Source organism: Anser brachyrhynchus (genome assembly GCF_964034855.1).
Source record: "Anser brachyrhynchus genome assembly, chromosome: 12".
In the NCBI taxonomy this organism is placed as follows: domain Eukaryota; kingdom Metazoa; phylum Chordata; class Aves; order Anseriformes; family Anatidae; genus Anser; species Anser brachyrhynchus.
This window is the reverse complement of record NC_137707.1, coordinates 12,625,937-12,638,413: the sequence shown is the minus strand read 5'-3', so window position 1 is coordinate 12,638,413 and position 12,477 is coordinate 12,625,937. Positions and strand designations below refer to the sequence as shown.

The 12,477-nt window shown below is 60.6% G+C and overlaps 1 protein-coding gene across 2 annotated transcripts; it reads right to left on the bottom strand.

Moving 5' to 3' along the window:
- Positions 1–2,624: 2,624 nt before the first annotated feature.
- TPPP3 (tubulin polymerization promoting protein family member 3) lies at positions 2,625–6,311 on the bottom strand. 2 transcript variants are annotated; one of them, XM_080552679.1, is made up of 4 exons: positions 6,162–6,311; positions 4,543–4,734; positions 3,613–3,766; positions 2,625–3,428 (listed from the first exon to the last, which is right to left on the bottom strand). In XM_080552679.1, the coding sequence occupies exons 2-4, from the start codon at positions 4,728–4,730 to the stop codon at positions 3,240–3,242; spliced, it is 531 nt and encodes a 176-aa protein (XP_080408805.1). In that variant the 5' UTR covers positions 4,731–4,734; positions 6,162–6,311; the 3' UTR covers positions 2,625–3,239. The 2 variants fall into 2 exon arrangements, with proteins under 2 accessions (XP_080408805.1, XP_080408804.1); XM_080552678.1 differs by lacking the exon at positions 6,162–6,311 and adding an exon at positions 5,493–5,633.
- Between the last annotated feature and the right edge of the window lie 6,166 nt (positions 6,312–12,477).

Below are 12,477 nucleotides of genomic sequence, written 5' to 3'. Positions count from 1 at the left end.
CCAGAAATCTCCCTGATCACCAGGACCTTTCCCAGATTTTAGATTGGGGCCTCGTAATAGCATTGGCCAGCCCACTCCTCACCAAGTCGACTATCCCATTGACAATCATGCTCTCGTCCCACCTTGTCTGGCAGTGCCCATCCTTTACCCGCAGTCCTCCTTCCTCACAGGGGGTTTCGTGGTCATGAGCACCACCATGAGCCTCCTCCCAGCTCTGCAGGAACGTCCCGGGCTGTTGATCCTTTCTCCCACCAGGCCGTGCTGGGAGCTATCAGGAGTGTCGCCCTCGGGGACTGTTTTTTTTTGCTCAGTCCTTGCTCATTTCTCAGCAGAATGCATTCCTCCTGTAGCCTTTAATTTCCCTCCTCCTTATAGCTTCAGGTCGGATTTTTCCCGTCTGCAGTAGTCACAAAGACCGGTGTTTGAGGGGTGTTGTCTGAGACATGGTCCTTTTGCTTCTCTCCATGAGGCCGTGGCTCCACGTAGCTGCGGCCGCGCATGGGGGCTGCACGATGTGCCCATAGAGCAGGTCACGGCTGCAGATTTCACACGGCTTCTTCTGAAGGGCCATGACCACCTCCTGCAGGATGAATGGGGCGAGCCTTGTACACTCACACTCAGCCAACAGCTCTCCCAGGAGATCGCTGTGCTCATATCTAAAAATCATTCTGGTTTTGGTGAAGACCCAACTCGGCATCTCGTTGTTCCCAGGAAGCCATTCTCATCACTCTGGGGGAGGGCTGACTTCTTTTCAGATCTCTCTTAGATCCGGCTGTGTCTTTTCCAACACTCATTCCCCTGGGGCTGGTTTGGCAGGACCGTGCCTCCAGCTGGGTGGGGCGGCCAGGCTGTGGGGCCATCCCTGTCCCCACCACCCAGCCCCGTTCCCATCCAGCCTCGCAGACACTGGAGCAGCCTCCTTGGGAACACGGAGATGTCTGGAGGGGAAATGTCTGGGGGGGAAGTGTCTGGAGTAAGCTGGAGAGCAAGCAGCGGAGAACATGCGGAGGCACTGGGGCGGCAAGGAGCACCCGTAAGCCAAGAGGTTTTGGGGCACGTGTGGGAGCTGCCAACCTCAGTGTGATCCCTGCGACCCCCTAGGAGCTGCAGAGAAGCCACCTCTGCACAGGGTTGGAGCAAGTGGCATGGCTGGGGCAGAGTGAAGCCCCACGGCCCCTGCCCACCAGCTGAGCAGTGAGGGCTCCGCTCCCCAGGCTTCCAGACCAATTTACGGGGTTAGCTCCTGTAAGCGAGGATCCATCCACCCTCCTTGCTGACTGTGGGTGCTCAGCAGCTGCTACGTGGACAGCTGAGCTGCTGCTGGGCAAGGAACAACTGCTGCCCACCAGTGTCATGGCTCTGTTGGTGGGCACAGGGGCGGCACAGCTGCTGCAAGCCTATGACCAGCCAGGAATCCCCCTCCTGGTCTTGATTTCCCAGTATCAAAAGCACGTCAGATCCCTGTGCCAGTGACTGAGCTTTTAGGGTTTGGGGCAAACGAAGCACTTCTGCCCCTCGGGGAGAGGCTGTGATCAGATCAACGTGTTGACGTGCTGTTCAGTGCCCAGGAGCCCAGCAGCCCTGCTTCCAGGAAATCCTTGGGCATCCCCGGCCCCAGTGTGCTGAGAGGGGCAGGGTGAGGGATGCTGTGCATCCGTCCTGACCTCCAAACCCCCTGTCATGCACAGCCAAGGAGGGGAGGGGAGAAGAGCTTGGGCACCTGAACACCTTGGGCACCTTGGTCTCCAACCTGCTGTGGTGCAGCCCTGAGGGCACCTCTCCGGTGTCGCCGGGGTCCCACAGCACCCAGAGCCTCCCAGCAGAGGTCCTCCCACCTTGCTCCACCACCAGCTCTTGTCCTGGATCAGTCCCACGAGGCCAGACCGCTTACCTCATCACAAAATGTTCTTCTTCACCAAATCCTCCAGCTGTGTGCCAGGGGACTGGGGTGGCACTCGGTGCGGATCCCCAGGGAATGCAGCTCAGCCCGGCCCCGGGAATTTCGCACCTCCTTTTTGCAGCTGGGCAATGGGGTCAGCAAAGGGACAAAGCCCCTAGGAAGGGGGATAGCGAGGAGCGTTTTGGGGCACTGGGAGCCCCACCATCCCTCTGGCCTGCTCAAAGGAGGAACAAACACCCCCAGTCCATCACAGAGCCGGGCAGCGATGCTGAGAGGAGCCCAGCAGCAGCCAGCCAGCCTCCCACTCCGCCTGCGCTTTGAAAAGCAGCTGAATGGGATGCAGAAGGACGGAGCTGGCAGGGAGCCGAGCAGTGAGTGGGACCAAGAGCCCCACACACACCCCAGGCACGTCCCCAGTGGCTCAGGCAGCCGCGATCCCGCAGCCACGGGTGCTGGGGGTGGCAGCGCCCAGCCCCGAGCACCCGCCCAAGCCCCGAGCGCGGCCGGTTCCCAGGGAACGTTACCAGGAACCCGCGTGTTTGGTTGCAAACAGAGCGGGAGCCGGAGCCAGGCTCTGTGTTTGTGCCTGCGGTTGCTCAGGCAACTCGGGGCCAGCCAGGAATCGAGCCCCGGGGCCAGCCAAGCCACCCGGCAGCAGCAGGCGGGCAGGCGGACGGACAGATGGACAGACGGGCTGTCGCCGAACACAACCAGAGCCGAGGCGTCAGTGCGGAGGGGGCTTTATTGCAGAGCCGGGTCACAGCGCGGGGCTGCAGCACCCCTTGGTTCAGGCTTCTTGAAGGCAGTGGGAGCCCACGTGGGTGAAAATCTGGGGACTTGGGGACCTTTGGTTGTGGCTGCGGAGCACGGAGCAGGGCGCGGGCCAGGTCCCCTGGGCCAGCCCCATCCCAGGAGCAGCCCAGCGGCTCCGGGCCATGAGCACCCCTGTGGGGGTGAAGGAAAGCGAAGGCTGTGGTGTCAGCGGGGGGGAAGGCAGGTCCCCAGCAAGGCTGCCGGGTTGGGGACAGGCTGCGGTCCCCGCTGGGACTGGCAGGGAGGGTGCCCCGGGGCCGGGGCTGAGGTAGGGAAGGTGTCGGTGCCAGCGGGGCACCCCGAGGAGCAGCGCAGCAGCAGGGGCAGGGGGGTCACAGCACAAGGGACGGACGTGGCGCTGGGGCAGAGCCCGGCCACTTCCCAATCGCATCCGACATCCCGCCAGCCTGGGGCCGGCCCCAGCGCAGCCTCCCGGGCCCCACGGCACGCGGGAACGTCCCAAGGCTGACATGGCCGAAGGCCGGCGCGCAGGGACCGGGGCGGTGGGCGCCAGGGGCAGCCGTCCCTACTTCTTCACTTTGGCGTCGTAGGTGCCCGCGTTCTTGTAGGCACTGACGTAGCCGCTGTTGTCCACGATGTTCTCCCGCCCGCTCTTCCCCTTGCCCTTGCCCGTCTCATCGAAGCGCTCCTTGTGGGAGCCTGTGTACTTGGAGGTGTCCGTCAGCCTCTCCACGGCACCCACGGTCTTGGCTTTCTGCGGTGGGGAGAGGGGCACAGGGAGTCAGACACCGTCCCTGTCCCCACGCAAGCTCCCGAAGTCCACGGGGACCCTGCGCTGCCCCAGACCCAGGGCCATGGGGCTCCCAGAAAGCGTTTGCCCGTGGGCAGAGCCCCATCCTCCCATCCTGACCTGCCCTCCTGCTCCTGCTGGCACTCACCGTGACGCCCACATTAATGGGCTCCTTCCCTGCCACCAGCTGGCAGATGGCTTCGAACGCCTCCTCTTTGCTCTTGTCCTTAAACCTCTTCTGGGCCAGCTCCTCCAGAGCCTTCTTGAACTCCTCGTAGTTGATGACACGAGCTGTCTTCCCCCTGCAAGCACCAAACCGGGATGCCCTAAGCACTTCCTCACGTCGCGCCTACAAACAGCGCTGCTGATCCAGCTGCAGGGGGCTGCGTGGCACCAGGCAGACCCCGAATTTCTCTTCTTCCAGATCAGGGTTCTTCAGCCTCCCCTGAAATGCAGCCGGACTGCACGGGTCAGGCCAGGAATGCCTGGTGCTGAGCCCCAGGAGCTGCACAGCCCCATGCTGTCGAAGTCCCTGGTGCCCAATATAACTGGGACTTGGGTGCTGGTGGCAGGAGCACAGAGCTCCCCTGCTGCGTCCTTGTCTCCCCCTTGGCCACTGAACACACCTGGGTGCTCAGAGCCCTCTTGGTTTGCACCAGGGAACCAGGGGGTGTCCGGACAGCGGGTGGGGAGGGAGCAGCTTCCCCACCCTGGTGCAGCATCGGCTGTCACTGTGTTCCCAAAATCAGCCCCGGTGCCTCTGCTCAGGTCCCTGGTCACCCAGCTCAGGGCCGTGCTGCATCCCACGGGACAGCCCCGAGCATCCTTCCCCACTCCCGTACTGCGAGATGCCCAGCTGGCAGCCCGCTTTGACACCTGAGTGACATCAAAATCTGAGCCTCCCGCCCCAAAAATCTGCACTAATTTATTTCCAGGTCCTTCAAAAGCAGCCCTGAAGGCAGGACGCCCCAGGGCAGCACCTGCTGCACCGTGATGGATGGCCTGGGGAGGACTGCACCTCCGTGAGGACCACAGCTCCAGGCCACAAGGCTGGAGACCCCGAAATCAGGTCACTTACTTCACCTTGGAGAAGACAATGTCCACGTCGGTGCCGGTGACGCTTTTGCCGTCGGTGACTTTGCAGTCTTTGCACAGCTTGGCCCAGTTCTTCCCGTTCATCTCTTGCCCGGTGGCCTTGGTGTCGCCGTAGATGGCGAACTTGCGGAAGCTCTCTTCCAGGGACGCCATCTCCGTGCTCCCGGCCATGGGGCTGCGGGGTGAGGGGCAGAGGGGCCCCGTTACCACCCAGCCAAGGGCGGGGAGGGGGCAGCAGCCACAGGGCTCTGCCCAAACCCGTGCCTCCGACACTGTCACGGTTACCAACAGCCCTCGGGGCTCTGAAAGCTCCCGAGTGGGGCCGTCAGCCCTGGGGGGTGCCGAGGCCGAGCATCCACCGCCGGGGGAACGGCCCCGGGCCGCCCCGCTGCCCGCACCCAGCCCCGGGGCCGCTCCGCATCCCCCCGCCCAGCGCCTGCTGCCTGTCGCTAGGGAGAGGCTGTGCCGCCAGCAACCGTTGCTACGGGAGATGTTGTGCCTCTAGCAACCGTTGCTAAGGAGGGGTTGTGTGCCCTAGCGACAGTTGCTAGGGAGGGTTTGTGCCCCTAGCGACCGTTGATAAGGGCAGGGCGGTGCCGCCTGGCGACCGTCGCTAAGGGCAGGGCCCCCCCGGGGGGGGGCAGCATCGCGGCCCCGCCGCGTCCCGGCAGCACCGGGGGGGCACCGGGGGGGGCCCGGGGGTGGGGGCAGGCCCCTGGGTGGACGCGGCCCCAGACCCCTTTTGGGGGGTCCCAGGCCCTTTTGGGGTGCAGACAATTTTTTTGGGGGGGGGCCCTGCCCCGGAGCTGCGCTGCTCGGCGCCCCCGCCCGCCCCGGCCCCGGCCCCGGCCCCGGCCCCGGCCCCGGCCCCGGCCCCGGCCCCGGCCCCGGCCCCGGCCCCGGCCCCGGCCCCGGCCCCGGTCCCGCACTCACCTCCCGGCGCCGCGCTCTGGGCGCGGGGCGCCGCCGCCGCCGCTGTTTAAGGCCCCGGGCTGGCGCCGCGCCGGCCCCCGGCGGCGGGAGGGGCCCCGGGACGCGCCCGCCCGCGCCGCCGGGGCCGCCCCCTCCCGCCCGCCCCGCACGGGAAGCGGCCGCCGCACCCCGCCCGGCCCGGTGCTCGTCGGGGGGAGCCGGGAGGAGCGGGGGGACCCCGCGGAGGAGCTGCCCCGGGGGGGCCCGGCGCTGCTCGTGCACCCAGAGACCCCTCGTGTCTTTAGGGGCAGCGTCGCAGCGGCTCCATCCCTGCGTCCTCCATCCTCTGTCCTCCATCCCTCCGCCCTCCATCCCTCCACCCTTCATCCTCCATCTCTCTGCTCTCCGTCCTCCATCCCTCCGTCCTTCATCCTCCACCTTCCATCCCTCCATCCTTCATCCCTCCGTCCTATATCCCTCTGTCCTTCATCCTCCATCCTCTATCCCTCTGCCCTCTGTTCTCCATCCCTCCATCCTCCGCTCCACAAAAGGGCTTGTTAGTGTGAAAAACCTCCCTCAGTATCACAGCCTCCAAAGATCCTGTCCGTTTTTCTCCCTTTTCCATCTGCGTTTGTCAAAGCACCGCGTATTGCCAGGGTTCCAGGCAGGTAGCCCTGCTGGATCACCTACCCTGCTTTCGTGCTTGAGCTTCTGCCTCTGGTTGTTGCACTGGAACAGGGCACCTGGAGAGGCGTTTGCTATTTCCAAGGCTTCCAGACGAGGTCTCAGGCTGCTGCTGTGCAGAGGAGCCCCTGATTCGTTGAATCCAGCCGCTTTCTTTTCCTCCTTGGCTGGGCAGGGTTTGCTCAGCTTGGGGGGGGGGGGGGAAGAAGGTGGTGTGGGTGCTGCTGCTGTCCTCGCTCGTGGGGCTTGGTCCCCAGTCACCCTGCCATCCTCTGGCAGGAGCTGCTGTGCCACAGCCCGAGCCCAAGCCCAGGCAGCTTCGCCTGTGATTGGGGTGGGCACCGGGTTCCTGGGCAGCTTCAGGAGGCCCCAGGAGATGCAGTTCAGCACCAAGACACCTCTGCACACCCCATCCCCTCAGCCCAGATTTCAGAGGCTGCAGGGAAGCTTTTACATGCTCGAAGATGCAGACTGGCTGTTAGGAGGAAATTGGGCTTTTCTTGTTCATCTCTGTTTGTTTGTTTGTTTGTGCATTTGTTTTGATTGTTTTGTTTTGTTTTGTTTTGTTTTTTTCCTGCTTGGAGAATAGGAAAAAAGTCCAATATTTTTACTGCAAAGCCAAGCACGCCATGAGCTAACCCCATGAATTTGTGGTCTGCTCCATGCCCCATCCCGCAGGGTAAGGCCCTGCCACAGTTCACACCGGGGGACAGTGGTCACTGAGCAGCCTCTGACCTGTCCTGGTATCACAGGTCACAACGTGATGGAGGTGGGAAGGGACTCGAGGTCCTCTGGTCCACCAGGGCCACCAAGGACCATCTCCAGGCAGCTTCTGAATACCTGCAAGGACAGCTCAGAAGAGCCACTGCATGCCTCAAGGAGAGGACAGTCACTGGGGCTGCCACATATCGAGGACGGTGCTCACGGCTGGCCCTGGGGCAGCACATCTGGAGCCCTGAGGGGAGGCACATCTGGATCCCCAAGGGATGGAATATCTGTATCCCCAAGGGGAGGCACATCTGGAGAGCTGGGTGAGCGCCAGGAGAGGGGCACCAAGCCCGGAGGGACGCATTGCCCCACGGCTGCCGTCCCATGGGCGGGTTGAGCAGGTCAGGTTTCGGTTTCTAAGGGCTGGGGTTTGTTGTGCATTTGTTGTCACCGTGACAGCCCCGTCGGGATGGAGCACGCCGAAGTGGCCACGGCAGCCAGGTCCTTGGCTGGCTCCTGTTGCTCCTGCGGCAGCCCGGAAAAGGAAGCACAGGAGGAGGCTGGGGCTTGGTCCAGAGCCCATGGCAGGGACAGGAGCCACGGAGGAGGTCACGCAGGTCCTGTGGCACGACTGAGGGAGGAGCACTGATGTGGGTTCACGCTTGGGCCCCCAGGGACCTTTCTCTTTTGGGGATATCCAGAAAGGATCATGATTTTCCCAGGCACTCAATGAGCTGTGCAACTCCAGCACTCATCCCAGACATTCTGGGGCTCGTGGTCAGCATCACAGGGATGCAGCAAGCCAGGTGCCAGGCTTGCCTCTGCTAGGACCGTGTCTAATCCCAGCAAACAGGACCGGGGTCACCCGTGCTTCCACCTCGGCATGCAGCCCTGGCGTGCTGCAGTGGCCGCAGGGTGCTGCGGGCACTGGTCGGAGCTCGCACACGTGCTGGGACGCACACCCATGCGTCCTCCTCACCTCCCACGGGGCCGGGCACCGCCGGCTCGGCGGAGTTATCTCGTTTCATCAGGGAGTGCAGGAATGAGTTGCTGGCTCCGCGGCAACTGGGGCGGGATGAGGTTATGTGGGAACACTGCTCCTATAGAGCAAGTTGCTACAAAACAGAGGGAAGTGTTTCGGCGGTTGTGCAATATGTATACGGTCACCTCGGCAACGGCGAGTCCAGAAGGCATTAGCAGGGCTTAGCTGTGTCCGAGCAGCGGCGTGAGCGTGGCGAGGTGCAGCGGGTGGGCAGGGGGCCGGGGGTCCCAGCTGCGATGCACAGCACGGGGATGGGGAGGGGCAGGGCTCTGCACCTCCCCCCGCGACTCGAGGCAGGTCACCAAAGCAGAATGGACTCCAAAAATGTCACAATCGAAGATGACTCCTTCAGGAAGGTCACCCTGGCTTCAAAGGGAGGACTAAGAAAGCGAGCCGCGCCTGAAGATGAAAGCAAGCACAGAAAGGATCGCATTGTAAGGCCGGCGGAGCCACCGGCAGGTTGACAGCCAGCAAGATTTATAACCCCGCGCTGGGAAGGGCTCCAGAAGCTGTCACCCTCCTGCAAACGCCTTGCTTATTCCTGATAAAAAGCCGCAGAGTCTCGTGGTGGGAACAGCCAGGCCAGGGCACTGGACCTGCGGGGGCGGCAGAAGCGCCTCCTGCACCCCAGCTCACAGCTTGTCCATGCTGGGGGCCCCACGGGACAGAAATGAGCTCAGCCCGGGGGAAGGAGGGAGCTGGGTGGGAGACGTCCTGGATGGGAGCCGCTGCCTTCCATGGAAAGCCTGCGGGTCTTTGTGGGACACCACGAGTGGCACCCAAAGCAAGGGTCCCGTGTGTTGAGAGAAAAAGCAACTGAGGCACTGGGTGGCATTTCTGGGGGTTCATCCTACGATACACCACTTCTCCCAGGAACTAAAGGCATCTCAGTGCCACTACTTCCACTCCTGGGTGCCTAATACGCATCTTCAATATCCCTCCCTTACAGTGGTTGTGGCAAAACCACAAAACCCAGCCCAAATCAACCACATCAGACGTACACACAATCCTGTGGGATGCCACCTGGGACTTTCAGGAGACCAGAGCCCATACGCAGCACTGGAAGCACTGGGAGCCCATCCTGCCGGGGCCTGGCTCTTCCCTTAGCACCCAGTTGCTGCAATCCAGGGTCACGGAATTGCACTTTGCAGCATTTGACCCACAAAAAAACAGGTTTTTGCTCCTTGAGGGGAAGCCTGCAGGACTCTATGTGCCTCCTGTCTAATGTCCATAGGGCCCTATGGAGAGGGGAACGCTGTCACCCCCAGGTTAAGGTGCTTAGCCTGGCTGGGACATCCTTATGGGAAAGGTGGACCAAAGACCCCGGGGACCATCAGGCAGGCAGATGAACATGGTGAATGACTCCAGAAAGGAGGAAAACATTTAGCAAAAGGCATAGAAAATTTTATTGTGGACAGAGCTAATAAAACGCTCCATACATGACTTTGGGACTGGTTCTGCACAGATGAGGGGTGAGAAAACACCAAAGGTCTGCTCAGGGGCACCTGCTGGAGAGAAAGTACTGATGATTCCCGGGTGGTGGGGCAGCTGGCCTTTGAAAACCCTGAGCCCAGCCTACTGCAGGGTGGATTGCAGCAAACACAGGGAGAAACAACAGGAAGGACTCCGTCTAACCTGGATCCATCCGGGGCAGATGTCCTGGTCTCCACAGACGAGCAGCACAACATCTGCTGGGCCACAAGTGCTGGTCCCACACATGCCAGCATTTCCCAAGGGTCACCCTGCCAGCGGGTACCCCTGGCTACAGCAGCACGGGAAGCTGCAACATGCACGACCACGGGCAAACCTTCCTTGCACATCTAAACGTGATGACTTCAACCATGAGACTTCACTTCTGCTGATCAATGGCTCACATAGTTCGATGAAGAGTCAAGGCTCCTCATCTCAGCTCTTTAAGAAGTCAAAAGTCAGCCAACAGGACGGTATGAAAGCCCTTCACAGAAATTTGGGGTCAGTGATCTCATCTACATTCCCTTGCCAGACAGCTCCCCAGGAGTGCAGCAGGGAGTGCTCGGCCTGGATCACCTGTCCACAATCCACCAGTCCCATCGGCACTGCTCGCCGGTGATGGCTCTGGGGATCACCTCGGCCCCATAAACCCTTCAGGCCCAGCGAAGCCATTCCAACATTTGCCCTGTCTGTGCCATAAACACCACGCCCTTTCCGTGCAGCTTGCCATAAGCTTGTCTGATACTGCTACCTGCCAGCACCTTGTGGCAAAACGAGGGGTGAGGAGGAGCAGTTGGACCATGGGCTGAAGCTCTGAGGTACCAGGCTTCCGCACTGCTCCTTGGCCAGCCTTGAGCAAAGGACAACGGGGCCAGACACTGCCTAAATGCCAGATAGGCACATGGGTGTACTCCATCAGCACCCCTTCCATCATCACTTCTCATACAAAGCCTGGGAGCCCTCTTCTTCTGGAATACCTCCAGGATCCATAAATTCACCGGCTCCTTGGCCAAAATGTAGCCAAGGGGAACAACAGGAAGGATCGGGCTTGTCTGTGGAACAGGGGAGAAGAGTGAGAGAACCTTGGGGACTGAAGGCCATTGAGTCAGAAGGCAGACTCTCAAAAGAGCTGAAAAAGCTACCCTCTTCCGAGCCCGCCTCTGGTCTTCCAGATGTTCCTGTGCTTCCTTACGGAGCAACCAGACTCATGCTCCAAGCTGGGATGATGCAGACAGTCCCTCCCCAGGGGTCAAGTTGGGCCATGCTGGGCCCTGAGAAAATGGTGGAAGACACAAGCACTGTGTCGTGTCTGTGCACACCCCAAAACCTCCTTTGTTGTCCTTCGCCTTGTGTTGGCGTGATTTGACATGACAACGCCCAGCTTCCACAATGACACGCTTTCTCCTGCTCCCCCAGATCAGCTTTGGAGACTTCACTAAACTTTGGAGCAGGAAACGTGTTTAGAAGGGAGCCCCTCTGGTCTCCACACATCCCTGGCAGAAGGAGCAGAGCCCCAAGCTTCTCTCAGGGCACATCTCACAGAATCACAGAATCGTCTAGGTTGGAAGAGACCTCCAAAATCATCTAGTCCAACCTCTGACCTAACACTAACAAGTCATCCACTAAACCATATCACTAAGGACTACATCAAAACGTCTTTTAAAGACCTCCAGGGAAGGCAACTCAACCACTTCCCTGGGCAGTCCATTCCAATGCCTAACAACCCTCTCAGTAAAGAAGTTCTTCCTAATATCCAACCTAAACCTCCCCTGGCACAACTTTAGCCCATTTCCCCTCGTCACCAGGCACGTGGGAGAATAGACCAACCCCTGCCTCGCTACAGCCTCCTTTAAGGTACCTGTAGAGAGCGATAAGGTCGCCCCTGAGCCTCCTCCAGGCTAAATGACCCCAGCTCCCTCAGCCGCTCCTCGTAAGACTTGTTCTCCAGACCCCTCACCAGCTTCGTTGCCCTTCTCTGGACTCGCTCGAGCACGTCCATGTCCTTCTTGTAGCGAGGGGCCCAAAACTGAACACAGTACTCGAGGTGTGGCCTCACCAGAGCTGAGTACAGGGGGACAATCACCTCCCTAGGCCTGCTGGCCACACTGTTTCTTATACAAGCCAGGATGCTGTTGGCCTTCTTGGCCATCTGAGCACACTGCTGGCTCATATTCAGCTGCCTATCAACCAGTACTCCCAGGTCCTTCTCAGCCAGGCAGCTTTCCAACCACTCATCTCCCAGCCTGTAGCTCTGCTTGGGGTTGTTGCGCCCCAGGTGCAGGACCCGGCACTTGGCCTTGTTGAACTTCATACAGTTGACCTCAGCCCATCGCTCCAGCCTATCCAGATCCTCCTGCAGAGCCTTCCTTCCCTCGAGCAGATCGACACACGCACCTAACTTGGTGTCATCTGCAAACTTACTGAGGGTGCACTCGATCCCCTCATCCAGGTCATCGATAAAGATATTAAAGAGGACCGGCCCCAGCACTGAGCCCTGGGGGACTCCACTAGTGACCGGCCTCCAACTGGATTTGGCTCCATTCACCACGACTCTTTGGGCCCAGCCATACAGCCAGTTTTTAACCCAACAAAGTGTATGCCAGTCCAAGCCACGAGCAGCCAGTTTCTTGAGGAGAATGTTGTGGGAAACGGTGTCAAAAGCCTTACTGAAGTCAAGGTAGATCACATCCACAGCCTTCCCCTCATCCACCAAGCACGTCGCTTGGTCATAGGAGATCAGGTTCGCCAAGCAGGACCTACCTTTCATAAACCCATGCTGACTGGGCCTGATCGCCTGGTTGCCCTGCAAGTGCCGCGTGATGACATTCAAGATAATCTGCTCCATGAGCTTCCCTGGCACTGAGGTCAAACTAACAGGCCTATAGTTCCCTGGGTCTATCCTCCGGCCCTTCTTGTAGATGGGCGTCACATTTGCTAGCCACCAGTCGACTGGGACCTCCCCTGATAACCAGGACTGTCAATAAATGATGGAAAGCGGCTTGGCCAGCTCCTCCGCCAGTTCGCTCAGTGCCCTTGGGTGGATCCCATCCAGCCCCATTGACTTGCGTACATCCAAGTGCTGTAGCAGGTCGCCAACCATTT